The sequence below is a fragment of the Oryx dammah genome, unplaced genomic scaffold, assembly GCF_014754425.2.
Source record: "Oryx dammah isolate SB20612 unplaced genomic scaffold, SCBI_Odam_1.1 HiC_scaffold_6, whole genome shotgun sequence".
NCBI classification, from domain to species: Eukaryota; Metazoa; Chordata; class Mammalia; order Artiodactyla; family Bovidae; genus Oryx; species Oryx dammah.
This window is the reverse complement of record NW_024070190.1, coordinates 12,891,543-12,906,203: the sequence shown is the minus strand read 5'-3', so window position 1 is coordinate 12,906,203 and position 14,661 is coordinate 12,891,543. Positions and strand designations below refer to the sequence as shown.

The 14,661-nt window shown below is 48.1% G+C and overlaps 1 protein-coding gene across 1 annotated transcript in view; it reads left to right on the top strand.

The window, feature by feature from the left end:
* Nucleotides 1-14,661, top strand: part of GALNT2 (polypeptide N-acetylgalactosaminyltransferase 2) — a 175,731-nt gene that overhangs the window by 102,219 nt on the left and 58,851 nt on the right. The window contains exon 3 of the mRNA XM_040242779.1: nt 7,413-7,566. Within this exon, the coding sequence (XP_040098713.1) occupies nt 7,413-7,566 (154 nt within the window). The remainder of the gene's footprint in view (nt 1-7,412; nt 7,567-14,661) is intronic.

Sequence of the window (14,661 nt, the reverse complement as noted above, 5' to 3'; positions counted from 1 at the left end):
TGGAAACAACATCTGATGAAGAGCACTTAAACGGATGTTTTTACAAAGAGGTGAGAAGGGCAAAATGGGATCATGATGCCCAAATATTTGAAAAGGTGCCACAGAGAAGAGGCTGAGGCTAATTTTTTCTTTTATTTGAGACTCCAGAGAGTGGAAGTTGCAGGGAAGCAGTGTTGTTGTAGAAGGAAGTGCAGGCTGGCAGCTCCGGCTGGCTGCATGTTGGGGGTCTAACGAAGAGCTCTTCACATCCACATCCCTGGTGCCTTCTGACTTCACCACATGACGTCAGCCTTCAGGAAAGGCCCCACCTCCTCCAGTCAGGCTCCAGTGTGCCAGGACGGGGCGGGGGAGGCTGGTGCCCTCTGGAAGGAAGGAATGGTACCTGCACTGCGGGGATGCTTTTTGGTGCTTAGTTACAGTTCCACCCACTTCCAAGCGAGTTGTCGGCCACAGTGGGAGTTGTGGTTCCATTTTGTAGTTTAACTTCCACATCCCCGTTGCCCTGTTAGCACAGTGGAAACTGTGGTGACGTCCCTGGTGGCTCAGGGGTAAAGAATACGCCTGTGGTGCAGGAGACAGAGTTCAGTCCCTCGATTACGAAGATCCCTTGGAGGAGAGAATGGCAACCTCCTCCAGTAATCTTGCCTGGAAATCCCCATGGACAGAGGAGCCTGGCGGTCTCCAGTTCGTGGGATTGCAAAGAGCTGGACACGACTGAGCAACTAAACCACAAACTGCAGTGACGGCACGTGCTCTGCAGGGTTCTCGTGTGCTGGGCGGGGTCTGCGGAGCTGCTGTCCTGTGGGTGCTGGCTGGCGAGCCCGTCTTTCTCTCCTCCTGCCTTTCAAGTATCAGCCCCAATTCTGAGTAGGAGGTTCGCTTTGATACTTTTACTAATATTCAGGATGAAAAACCATACCAGTTCAGTTCAGTCGCTCAGTCGTGTCCAACTCTTTGCGACTGCATGAATCACAGAACGCCAGGCCTCCCTGTCCATCACCATCTCCCAGAGTTCACTCAGACTCACATCCATCGAGTCCGTGATGCCATCCAGCCATCTCATCCTCTGTCATCCCCTTCTCCTCCTGCCCCCAATCCCTCCCAGCATCAGAGTCTTTTCCAGTGAGTCAACTCTTCGCATGAGGTGGCCAAAGTACTGGAGTTTCAGCTTTAGCATCATTCCTTCCAAAGAAATCCCAGGACTGATCTCCTTCAGAATGGACTGGTTGGATCTCCTTGCAGTCCAAGGGACTCTCAAGAGTCTTCTCCAACACCACAGTTCAAAAGCATCAATTTGTCGCTCAGCCTTCTTCACAGTCCATATGCAACGAACTAAATTTATTGTGTTTAGACACTATTTCTCATAGAGGGAGAAGGAGGGATTTCTGTTTACAGTTTGGAAAAGAAATATGTATATGAAGATTCCTTGATTTCAAGCCAGGTATAGACCTCGTAATGCAAATCATAGTGTTTCACAGTGGGTTTTAGTTATTTTGGCAGTACAAAGAATTGTAAATAAATTTAGAGTATTTACAGCATCTGATTTTTTTTTCTTATATTGTCTTCTAACTAGCTTTTAATCACTGTTTGAATTTTCTATTTTTTCATCCTTAAAAACAAATTGTGTAGGATCCCTTATTTCAGAAGACAGTGTCTCATAGGTGGAAAAGCCTGTCACAAAAATAATAAAGACAAATAATAGTATTATTTACATGTTTATCATTTAAATGGACATATTTGTTTGTAATTCTGGGCTTGCCCTCGTCTTCTCTTTCTTGGTGCAACATTATGACCTTCTAGAGGAAGAATATGGGGAATTTTTCCCTGTTAAGCATAGTAAAATTACATTCAATCTGAGATCAACTGAGAGGTTAAAATAAATTGGAGAGCTTTGTCCTTTGATTTAAAATTCATTCTATTTCCCTTCTTGGCTGCTTTCCCAGAAGAGGCTCGCTGTTTCACACAGGCAGGCTTTCAGTTTGTTTAAGCTGTCCTTCCCGGGGAGAATTGAGTGAAGATTTGCTGTGTGGCTGTGTTGCCAGAGCAGAGTCCAGACATCTCCTGCCACGCCCGCCCCCTGGCGGGCAGGGCTGCGCCAACAGGGCCTGTCACCTCCCCTCTTCATCTGCTGGCGCAGATGATGAGGCTGCCCTGGGGTGTGTGTCAGAGGGTCCCATCTACCACAGGACTGACACACCTGAGAGGGCTCTCATCTGAAGACCGTGCATGTCTTGGTGTTGCCGAAGGTTTTGTGGTGGTAATCCTTTGAGCGCTCATTTTCATAGATTTTCATCATTGTTTCTTTAAATATGAGGTTTAGTAAAGATAAAAATTTTGATTAAAAAAATGACAGTTTGGAAGTGTAGGAATATTGTAAAGTTAATCGAACACCTCATCCAAAGGCAGGCAGTTTCCTGAATATAAAAGCGTCTTTTCTGAACGATAATTTGAGGATTGGTTATTTGGAGCCTAGAATGTGCATTCCCATGACAGTGATGTCCTGCGAGGCACTTGGGACCGTGCGTGAGCCAGCCTTGCCCAGACCCCGCAGGGCACAGGCCTGGGACCCCCTGACCCCTGCATCCCATGGGGGCACCGTGGCCCATGCGTGTTATGATGCCCAGCTAGCCTCTGCTCCAAAGATGCTGTTCTCCAGTCCAGATAAGATGGATAGGGGGGTAAATCCCAAAACTCAACTAGGAAGAAAAAGATTCTGGAAAGACAATGTAACTTAAGGCCTGATGGGTGGATACGGGGAAGAGAGAAGAAACTCTGGACTCCAGGATGTATCAACTGCAGAGCCTTGTGAGGGACACAGGTGTGACAGGGAGAATGTCACTGGTAGGTTCGCCTAGTAAGTAAGAGATGGGAAAGGAAGAAGAGAAGGAACTGCTGGGCCAGGGGCAGTGTGTGGTGACGCCAGGGCGGCCAGGGGATGGTGTGTCTGGTAGAGTGGCCCAGTGCTAGGAGCGGCGGGAGGTCCTCACCTTAGGGCCGCTTATTCCTGCCTTCTCCACCTGGACCTTGATGTCCAGACTGGAAAGAGGTACGAAGATGCTGTTAGGAGGATACTGAATGCTTTAAATGAGTGTGTCTCCGAGTCCAGACCATGTAGAGACAGGGCACAGGGTTCCTGGGGACCCCTGAGCCGGCAATGTGCCAGCAGAGCAGAGCAAACAGCAGTTAGAGGTGGGCAGACTTGAGCTGTGCCTTGGCACAATTTTGAGTTAGTTATTAGATGAAGGAGTGGTAAAAACTGTGAGGCCCTGTAACAGTAGGTATGTGAGAAAACCCTTTTCAGGATGGAGCTGTGAGTGAGGAAGGCCCTGGGGAGGAACTGCAGCTGAGGATACCAGAGAGGCTTCCTGGAGGAGGTGGCCACCCTGGGAGGCAGCTAGGCAGCCGGCAGCCTGGAGTAAATAAATTAGAACAGCCCTGCCTTCTAGTATCGGAGAAGGCAATGGCACCCCACTCCAGCACTCTTTCCTGGACAATCCCATGGACGGAGGAGCCTGGTGGGCTGCAGTCCATGGGGTCGCTAAGAGTCGGACACAACTGAGGGACTTCACTTTCACTTTTCACTTTCATGCACTGGAGAAGGAAATGGCAACCCACTCCAGTGTTCTTGCCTGGAGAATCCCAGGGACGGGGGAGCCTGGTGGGCTGCCGTCTGTGGGGTTTTACAGAATCGGAAACAACTGAAGTGACTTAGCAGCAGCAGCAGCCTTCTAGTATCACAGTTTCTCGTGTGTGAGCATACTTGGCTTGGGCTGTGTGTGGCCAGTGGGGGGTGGTCTGTGGTTCAGTAAGAGTTTGCAGGTCACCTTGGAGGGCCTCGGAACAAGGCTGACCACAGTGGGGTCTGGTAATTAATGTTGGCAGAGACAGAGATGCTGTCCCTGAAGCCAGGCTTCTGTGACTCCTTGTTGAGGGGATGGAAAAGTGGTTTGAGAGGGCGCCATTTAGAAAATGCCTGCAAGCCAGTGGAAGGAGGTCTCAAGCCAGTGTCCAGCATGTGTGAGAGCAGTCCTCAGGCCTGGGGTCAGTGGGAGACTGCCTGTGGGGCCAGGCCTTCTTCTGAGTGACTCAGGTCTCGCTTGGCGCTTCCCCACTGCCATCCTGGGCTGGGGTCAAGGTAGAGGGCTGGTCCGTGCCCCCCAGGAGCCCGTTCCTCACCCTGGGAGAAATGGTGTACCAGGGACCCAGGAGACGAGCTTGGCCTTGAAGGGTGGGGAGGACTTGAGTGGCTGCGTGTGTCCACAAAAGGGGGCTGGGGGGCTGCTCGAGGGCTGGGAGTGGGGGAAGCCTGCCAGAACCATCGGGAAGCCTCACCTTGTGTGGAACCAGAGGTGTCAGTGCTGGGGGTCACACCGTTCCTCCTTTAGCTTTGAAGGTCTGTCTGCTAGAAAGGAATCTCCTCATCGAGATCTTTAGGACCCCATGTAACAGGCGAGCAGTTTCCACAGCCCTTCTAAGGGTGAGGGTCCTTTTTTCCCCTCCTGCTGTTTCAGTGCCTGTTGTTTTCCTGTTGTCTCGGGGATGAAGCTGGCGTCTTCTGCTTTCTCATGAAAAGTTTCATATCTGTGGGGTATTTTCCATCCACTGCTTCTGCTTAGCCAGGTCCATTTCACTAAATTTTCATGTAATTTTTTTTGAAACTCTTATTCTAAAGCTCTTTCTAAGAGTTTAAAATGTGATAAAAATACAAGGTGATTTATAAGTGTAGTTTCTTTCTGTCAGTCTATTTAGACACGGTGTCTGCAGTTTTGACTCTCCAGCCTCTGCCCTAGCCGCCCAGTCCCAGGTTACCTCCACATCTGCTTCTTGCCTTACTGCCTGAGCTTGCACCCCGGCGCATGTTCCCTCTGAGAGCACTGCTTTCACTGCCTTTTCCGGCTCCAGCCCTGGCAACTCTGTAATGCAGAAATCGCTGGTCCTGTAACCCACATTCTTAGAGGGTGGAGCCGTGTATGCTTCGTTGCTTTGTGGCCCCATGGACTGTAGCCCAGCAGGCTCCTCTGCTGTGGGATTCTCCAGGCAAGAATACTGGAGTGGGTTGCCATTCTCTTCTCCAGGGGATCTTCCCAGCTCTGGGGTCAAACTCACATCTCCTGTGCTCCGGCATTGCCGTGGATTCTTTACCCACTGACTCATCAGGAAAGGCCCCGATGCTGGGAAAGATTGAAGGCAAAAGGAGAAGGGGGTGGCAGAGGATAAGATGATTAGATAGCATCACCGACTCAATGGACGTGAATCTGAGCAAATTCTGGAAGATAGCGAAGGACCGGGAAGCCTGGCATGCTGTAGTCTATGGGGCTGTGAAGAGTCAAACATGACTCAGCAACTGAACAACAATAGCAAGAGTGTGGAGCCAGTTTTGTGAGTCACACCCACATGAAACAATAGAATGTATGTGTTCACAGGTAGCAAGGAAGGAAACCTTCATTTCACCTCTGTGTGTTTACAGCATGATGTAACGTGATGTGTTTACAGGCCATGATGTGAGCTGTGTGTCACAGTCAAATACGCTCGAAAGTCCCTGCAGTACTCTAAAATATTGCTAAGCTTTTATGAAAGAAAGGTCATTTATCACCTGTCTCCGGTAAAATGGTGTGTGCCTTGGGAAATTAGCTGTCACCAGGCCAGGCAGGGCCCCCAGGATTGCTGTAAAGGCTGTCGTGTCAGAGGGCAGGGCTCACTGAGGAGAGCATCTGAGTGGGTCATACCATCTTTGGAGGCTAAAGAACGGTAGGGTTTTGAGACAGCTTCTCTTCCACTGCTCTGTGATCCCTCAGATCTCAGCTCAGGCGCTCCTTCCCCGGGGGTGTCCCCTGGCCCCTCTTCACCTCTAGACCAGGCTCCTCTGTTAGATGCCTCCATAGAACTGCAGTCCTCACTCTCAGTACTTAGCTCAGGTTGCAGTGCTACAGTTGCTAACATGGTCGTTATCTTCTTGTCTGTACCCACCACCCCGCCACCAGTCTCCCAGAGCATGACTTTCACAGGCAGGCATCAGCTCTGCTTTTGTTGATGTGCCTGCAGGAGCCAATGAGACCCCTAGCACATAGTCAGCATCTTGTACACAGCGATGGCGTGAGGCCAAGACAGGGACACCCCCAGCCCCAGAGCTGATCCACGTGAGTCATCCATAAAGCCCTCTGCTGCCTTATTGCAGAAAGGGTTCGGGAGTCTCATGGCACAGGGGGATTGAAGGACCAGGAACTCAGCAGGGGCCTTGATCCCAACCCCTATACACAGGACACCCCCTCCCACCCCCCACCAACCAGGCCACTTCCTGCTGAGCCTAGTTCTCCAGGCAAGAAGCAGAACTAGAGACAGCATCTTGTGGGTGATGGTCTTTTCTCTTGCTTGGGATGGGGCACTATACTTCCAAGTTCCTCGTTGCAGTGAAGAGTTTTCAGGCCATTAAACAAGTTGGTTTAATGGGAACCAGCGTATTTGCATTCTGGGTCAATGCTGCTGGGGTAGATTTTGGCAGGGCTTCTGATTCGTGTAGCTGGGGAGGGGTGAGCTCATGTGGTGAGGAGGAGGAGCTGGAGTGCTGGAGCCCAGGGTGAAGGCAGAAGTGGGGAGAGTGGAGGATCCATAGGTACTTCTCGGGCTGTCAGCATGGAAAACGTGTGCTGGAAACATTTTATCTTAGGCTGAAGAGAATGCAGGCAGGTGGGCTGGCTCTTGGAACCCAGTGTTTATCAGAGACTGAGAATTGCTCGTGGTCTGGGATCTCATGGGTTTTGGAATTGCTCTCCCATTTGAGAAGCCAGACCTCTGTGACCCCCCCCCCCCAGCATCATTTCCATGGCAACCAGCTGAGATGAGATGGGTCTTTTGACCTTGCAGGGCAATTGTAACAGGAAGTGGATGGGCTTTTATATAGAAAATTTACTCTACAGCCTGGAACAAATCACATGTAACTGCATCTCAGTTCCTCAACTCTGCAATAGAGAAAGGAACACGGCCTTCTTCTGAGGGTGTTTGGAGGACACCTGATGTCACATGGTGGGATACCTTACTTTCATTTGTTCAAAAACTTTGTCACCGTGTCTGAGGTGCTTTTGGTGTTACCGTCCGTAATCCCTGGGAAGGTGGGGCAAGCATAGTATTTCTTTTTGTATGAAGTGTAAGTGGTGCCATTCTCCTGGATATTTGGGCATAGAATTCTGTTCACTGGACAAATGCTTGAAATCTGGGTTTTAACTTTCACATTGCAAACTGTAACAGTTCAGTTACTGCTGCTTGTTCGGGCCATTCTCGGGTAGCCCATTGGTTCAGATTGCCATCAGCTGCAGCCCTGGCACCGCTCCTTGAAGTCACGCTGATGCACGGCCCATGTGCGAAGCTCTCTGGTCCCTCATGCCCACATCCCACACTCTCTGCTCTGCTCCTTGCAGGGAAAGTGCGATGGCGGGACTTTAACCAGGAGGCTTACGTTGGCGGGACAATGGTCCGCTCCGGGCAAGACCCCTATGCACGCAACAAGTTCAACCAAGTGGAGAGTGATAAGCTGCGGATGGACAGAGCAGTCCCCGACACCAGGCACGACCAGTAAGTGTCAGTCCACGGCCGGGTGCCGCCTTGACCACTTCCTGTCTGACAGTGAGTAACTTCCACTGGGATGCTTGTTTCTTCTGTTAACTCCAAAACAGTGTGTGCCGTGTCTTCGCAGGGTCGGAAAACTAGGAAAAGTTTGAGACATATTGCAGTGAACTTCACCTGCAAAGAGTGAAAGCGCTGCTTGAGGTCACGCTCCAGTCCTCCTGACCCCCTGGCGTGTTCAGGCCGCTGGTCAGGGCATGGGGGCCACCGATGGGACTGCCCTCGTGTGCACTGGTCACTCATGTTTAAAATCCATTCACAAAGCAATTTTCTGTTGTTCACAACCTGACTGGGAAAAAAGAGTCTTGCTTACTGAGAAGCTTAAAGTTGGAATGCTCTAGAGACCAGTAAAGAGAACGAAATAGGGCCTCAGGGTTGAAGTTAAATTGAGAATAAACTTGGAGCAGGGTCCTGGGGCTGTCTCCCCACTCCGAGTGCTCGGGGCACAGGCTGTGGTCTGCATCCATCCCTTGATTCTCGGGGACCGAGGGGTTCTCAGGCACAGCATGGGAGGCCTCCAGATCCCTGAACGTGCATTTGTCACACTGACCGCGGAGGTGGTAACATGACCCTCACGGCTACTCTGTGCCTTTAAGCCTTGCTGGCAACCGTCTCTCATTGGAACGCTGTTCACACTGGGGGCCTTAGATGGTTAATCTGGTTTTATTATAAAATAAGGAGCTGGCTTTGTAGGGTAGTTGTTTCCCTGGATACTGCTAGGCCTTCCTGCTCACCAGGCTTCTTTTAGAGTTGTCCAGCCATTATGTAAAGGTACGTGGCTGCCACATCCACTGTGATGCAGACGCCGTGCTTAGATCCTCAGGTTCCAGCAGAGAAACCTCTCCTGCTCTGCCTGGTGGAGAGGACAGGAGGTAGGGGGCAGGAGGAGGTGCGTGGCAGTGTGCCCTTGGACAGTCTGCTCCAGACCAGTACATTTGGGACACTCAGGCAATGAACGTCTAGGAGAGTCTTGAACTGTAGGCATCCAGGCAGGAGGCCAGTGACCAGCTCTGACAGGTAGCTCTGGGCCTGCGGAGTACCAGCTGGGGTTCCGTGCCTCTGGCTGCCACTTCTGGGTACTGAAGGGCCAGTGAGCTGGAGAGAAACGAGAGCCACCAGGCTCCACGTGAACACATGTTAACGCTTTTCCTCCTCTTTCCTGATTTCAGGGGAGTTTTGTAACTGGGCGCACCGGTTAGCCACACAGATGCACTCCGCCTGCTCTTACAAGCGGGTCTTTTTGCGGGGGTGGGGTTGTAGTCAACTCTCTATACCCAGAGCAGCTCACAAGTGTGTACAGTTTCAGTTCTTTCAGACTCAGGAACTTGTGTGTGTGTTTGTGTGTGTGAGAGAGATAATATATGAAACATATGATCAGTATATAAACATGTATATTGTACATGATACTAAGAATCTCATCATTTTTCTAAATTTGGCCTAGAAGATTGTCTTTGCTTAGTATTTGTTATAACCTATTAATTTATGTTTAAGGCAGCTTTACTAAGCCCCTGTGATGGGCTGCTGGTTGGAGTCAGCATGGGTAACTGGTATGCACCCTGTCTAGAATATAAGTTCGTGAGCTAGGATTCAAGGACCCATGGGCTCTGGGTGCAAGGCCCCGAAGCTGGTGCACAGCCACGTACTGGTGCTGCCTGCATGTCTGGGGAGGGTCGCGGGGCCTGTGTCCCCACCACTCTCACCCCTTGGCTCACCGAGCCCTCTGGACCCGTCCTGTGCCAGCCGCTCCTGTAGCTCATGGCTCGGGATATGAAGGTTGTCCTCACTGTAGAGAGAGCAGTGTTTATAACATGCCCTGTGCTAGGAGCAGTGGCTGAGGCCAGAAGGAGTTAGCATGCACGGCTTTTACCTAGGAGACAGTCTGGGATTTGGCCTAAGCTCGGGAGAGAGGTTCAAGTTCTAGCAGAATCTAGCTCAAAAATTGTTCCTGGTGACTGGAATCCCCCGCTTAGAATGACGTCTCCGTGAGATGGTGTGAGTTTTCTTTTACTTTTTGGTTTAAGAGCTGTTGGCCTGTGTGACCTTCCCTCACAGCTGAGAGAATTGTGTTCTTTCTGATGCTCAACAGTGTGCAGACTGGAGTTCTGTCTCCACCGCAAGCCCCTTGAATATTCACAAGACTATATATATATTTTTCAGGTTTTGAAGTATGAGTTTGTCCAAACAGATGTTTGAATATTCATCCTGCAGTGGGCTGGGTTTTAGGTGCTTTAATTTTAGTTCCAGCTACTGTGTCGTGTTCGTCTGCATGTGCGAAAGGAGCAGCTGGGATGCCTGCCACGTTTGTTGGATTTGAGCTATATTAAAGTCTCCCCAAAGTCAATTTGATGCCTGGAATTGAGCCAACGTCCTGTCTGCAAAGACTCAGCTTTAGAACAGCCAGTATTATTGAATATCAGGCTAAGGAGATTAAGTTACTGATTGGAATCCCACCCCTAACCCATATCTAATAGAGGGCTGTTAAAGCATTTGCCATTCCTGTATAAATACCACATATTTGGCTCTGCAGCATCTCCCTTTGTGTAGACTGACGGAAATGGTTGCCTATGGGATTCAGTCTTTACTTATGATAAATCTGAAAGCAGTGCAGGTAGAGGTTAAGAACAAAGGTTTGGGAGTCATAGAGACCTTGTTTGAAATCCTAGTTCTCCAATTCCTAATCCTGTGGCCTTTGCCATTTATGAAATACTGTGACATTATGACATTATGAAATGGTTACTGTGAGGGTTAAAGGAAATATTCCCAAAGGCTGGCTCCTCCTCCCCTAAGATTTTGTTCCAGACCCGCCTCCTTTGACCTCCTGCCCTGGGAGTGAGGTCCTAGCCTCTCCCTGCAGCATCCCCACGCACTTCTCTGGTTGATCCTTCTCCATGATCTTCATCACCACCTACAAACCACGTGTCTCACCTATCTATATGTTGATCTGAATGTACTCATTAAGGTAGTGGGCTATTCAGTTTAATTCTGTTCACTCAGTCATGTCCGACTCTTTGCGACCCCATAAACTGCAGCACACCAGGCTTCCCTATCCATCACCAACTCCCAGAGCATGCTCAAACTCATGTCCATTGAGTCAGTGATGCCATCCAACCATCTCATCCTCTGTTGTCCCTTTCTCCTCCTGCCCTCAATCTTTCCCAGCATCAGGATTTTTTCCAATGAGTCAGTTCTTCACATCAAGTGGCCAAAGTATTGGAGTTTCAGCATCAGTCCTTCTAGGGAATATTCAGGACTGATTTCCTTTAGGATTGACTGGTTGGATCTCCTTGCAGTCCAAGGGACTCTCAAGAGTCTTCTCCAACACCACAGCTCAAAAGCATCAGTTCTTCGGCACTCAGCTTTGTTTATAGTCCAACTCTCACATCCACACATGACCACTGGAAAAACTATAGCTTTGACTAGATAGACCTTTGTTGGCAAAGTAATGTCTCTGCTTTTTAATATGCTGTCTAGGTTGGTCATAGCTTTTCTTCCAAGGAGTAATCGTCTTTTAATTTAATGGCTACAGTCACCATCTGCAGTGATTTGGGAGCCCAAGAAAATAAAGTTTCCCTTGTTTCCCCATCTATTTGCCATGAAGTGATGGGACCGGATGCCATGATCTTTGTTTTCTGAATGTTGAGCTTTAAGCCAACTTTTTCACTCTCCTCTTTCACTTTCATCAAGAGGCTATTTAGTTCTTTGCTTTCTGCCATAAGGGTGGTGTCATCAGTGTATCTGAGGTTATTGGTATTTCTCCCAGCAATCTTGATTCCAGCTTGTGCTTCATCCAGCCTGGCATTTCACATGATATACTCTGCATATAAGTTAAATAAGCAGGGTGACAATATACAACTTTGGCATATTCCTTTCCCTATTTGGAACCAGTCCATTGTTTCATGTCCTGTTCTAACTGTTGCTTATTGATCTGCACACAGAAGCTGTTTTTCTGGAACTTTCTTGCTTTTTATATGATCCAACAGATGTTGGCAATTTGATCTCTGGTTCCTCTGCTTTTTCTAAAACCAGCTTGAACATCTGGAAGTTCACAGTTCACGTACTGTTAAAGCCTGGCTTGGAGAATTTTGAGCATTACTTTGCTAGCATATGAGGTGAGGCAGTTGTGCAGTAGTTTGAATATTCTTTGGCATTGATCTTCATTGGGATTGGAATGAAAACTGACCTTTTCCAGTTCTATGGCCACTGCCAAGTTTTCCAAATTTGCTGGCATACTGAGTGCAGCACTTTAACAGCATTATCTTTTAGGGTTTGAAATAGCTCAACTGGAATTCCATCACCTCCACTAGATTTATTTATAGTGATGCTTCCTAAGGCCCACTTGACTGTGTCTGGGGTTATTATTCAGACATCTCATGGCACCCGTTAAACCTAGTATTTGTTGAGTGAGTGAATTGCCTGGCTCAGTGGCAGGCATATGGTGAGTACCCAGTAAATTTAATATGAAGAGTCATAAAAGAACAAAGGTAGATGAAAGGGAGATTTTTAAGCAGTAAGGAAGAGCTGCTGAACTGCTGATGACTCTTGTGTGGTAGGTTCTCAGAGGACTGGAAAGTGATGACTTACAACCCACCCCTTATTCTCTGTGTTCTGGGGTAGAGCCAAGAAATCAAGTTCAGAACCTTGCAAACAAACAAAAAGCCTATACTTTTGGGTTATGTTTTATTTACCTTTTTAAGTGTGTAACAAATACTGTGCCAAGAAAAAATATTTATATGAAGGAGGAAGTGTAGAAAAGCCTGCTCTGAGTGAAATACTGGATATCACATACAGGAACTCTTAGACTCACTTAGAAATTAGAAAGGTGGTAGCCCATCCCAGTCTTGAAAGTTCAGTTTCTCAGTTGAAAATAAATATTTTCTACCTCAATTAATATTATTTGAAATTTCAAATAAATTATGAAGACTTAGCAAATTAAACCAATGGGAATTTTTTAGAAGCCTTTTCAGATGACTTGTTTCTTCCCCCCTCACCTTTGGAAGCTGTTTTTCCTCTCTTGACAAAAGATCATGGGAAGCAGCGTTGGAGGTGGTGAGAGGCAGTCAGATTTGGGCGTATTCTGAAGGCACAGTCAACAGGATGGGCTGATAGATGGACAGATGGATGGACAAGATGACTCAGGCTGAAGCCCCTCATGAGATGGAAGAACTGTGAGTGGTACAGGTCTAGGGGACATGTCAGAGGGTAAAATTCAGACAGGTTAAGTCCAAGATGCATTGAGCATCTAAGGTAGACAGACTTGTTCTGTCAGTGTTTGGAAATGTGTAGGAGAAAGGTCTTAGCGGGAACGTCGGTTTGGGAATGTTGAGTGCACAGATGATATTTTAAACCATGAGCTGGGGCGTCATCCCCCAGACAGTGAACATGCACAAGGAGGAGAGAGGCCCAGGACCGTCTCTGGATGATCTAACACTGAGAGCAAATTTAAAACCCAGGCTGACCGGAGTCCAGTCCAAGTGCTGTAGGGGTTCGAACCTCACACAGTGCCAAGACCCCAGCAGAGATGCTCTGCTACCTTCTTTAGAACAGAGCTATTGTGAGGAGAGGGTTGTCCCTGTGAAAGCCTTTCCAGAACCTGGCTCAGAAGGGCTCTGTGTTGTGTTCTCTTTTCTGGTATTTGTCCAGAGCTGCATATGATGGGGAAGTGAGGTATAGAAGTGGACTGGAGCCTGGGACGTGTATGGAACATCATTCTGTCTGCTGGGGAGAGCTCTAGATGGTTTACTTTAAAATTGTTTATATAAGTGAAATCAAATAAACCCTTTGGGGAGAAACATTATCTTGTTTTTTTCTCTCCCACATCAGCCAGTACTGTGCCTTTTATTTATTTATGTAGGACACGACTGAAGAGACTTAGCAGCAGCAGCAGCAGTCAGTCTCTTAAAAGGGAGAACCACTTAGTCAAGGAGCAGATTCCTTCAGGTTTCAAAAGTTTAAATCATTAGAGACTTCCTTCTGTGTTGACACCTTTCCCTTTTATCATTAAATTAAAAATGAAGGATTTTAAGGCATTTTTAAAAATCTAAAACTGAAGTATTGCTCCTAAGACTAGAGCAGCCCAACCATGACCCCATGAGGGTCCTTCTCTGGGAGAGAATTTCATCCACTTCACACACCTAATGGGTTTTCTGGCAGCCTTTGCATCAAGGACAAAGTGTGTTGACTCAATTTATAAATTACAGTTGTAAACTTTTGCTTTGTTTAAGAACCACTAAAAGACTTTGTTTTTTTGTTTTTAAAGAACTCTGTTTTGACCACTCTTAAAATGTCTGGCTTTAATGCAGCCCAAATTACTTTGCCAACAAACCTCCGTCTAGTCAAGGCTATGGTTTTTCCAGTGGTCATGTATGGACAGGAAAGTTGGGCTGTGAAGAAAGCTGAGCGCCGAAGAATTGATGCTTTTGAACTGTTGTGTTGGATAAGACTCTTGAGAGTCCCTTGGACTGCAAGGAAGTCCAACCAGTCCATTCTAGAGGAGATCAGCCCTGGGTGTTCTTTGGAAGGAATGATGCTAAAGCTGAAACTCCAGTACTTTGGCCACCTCATGCGAAGAGTTGACTCACTGGAAAAGACTCTGATGCTGGGAGGGATTGTGGGCAGGAGGAGAAGGGGACGACAGAGGATGAGATGGCTGGATGGCATCACCAACTCGATGGACGTGAGTTAGAGTGAACTCCAGGAGTTGGTGATGGACAGGGAGGCCTGATGTGCTGCAATTCATGGGGTCGCAAAGAGTCGGACACAACTGAGCGACTGAACTGAAACAGAGGTCAGAGCTCCTAAGAGGCTTTTTTTTTTTTTTTTTTAAGAAAATTTAAATCACTGGGCTAGCACTACAGTGATGGGCTATGTTCATTGCTCTGGTGGCATGTCAGGGTTGAGGTCAGTTGTCTTAGGAAAGCGGCTAATCAGGATTAAGGGCTGTGGGAAGAATACCTTCCAGACTTCTCATTGTTACTCGGAAAGAGTAAACATTGCTAAAGCCAAGGAAGGGTTCTCAGGGTAAAGTCAGCAGCTTGGCATGAAGCT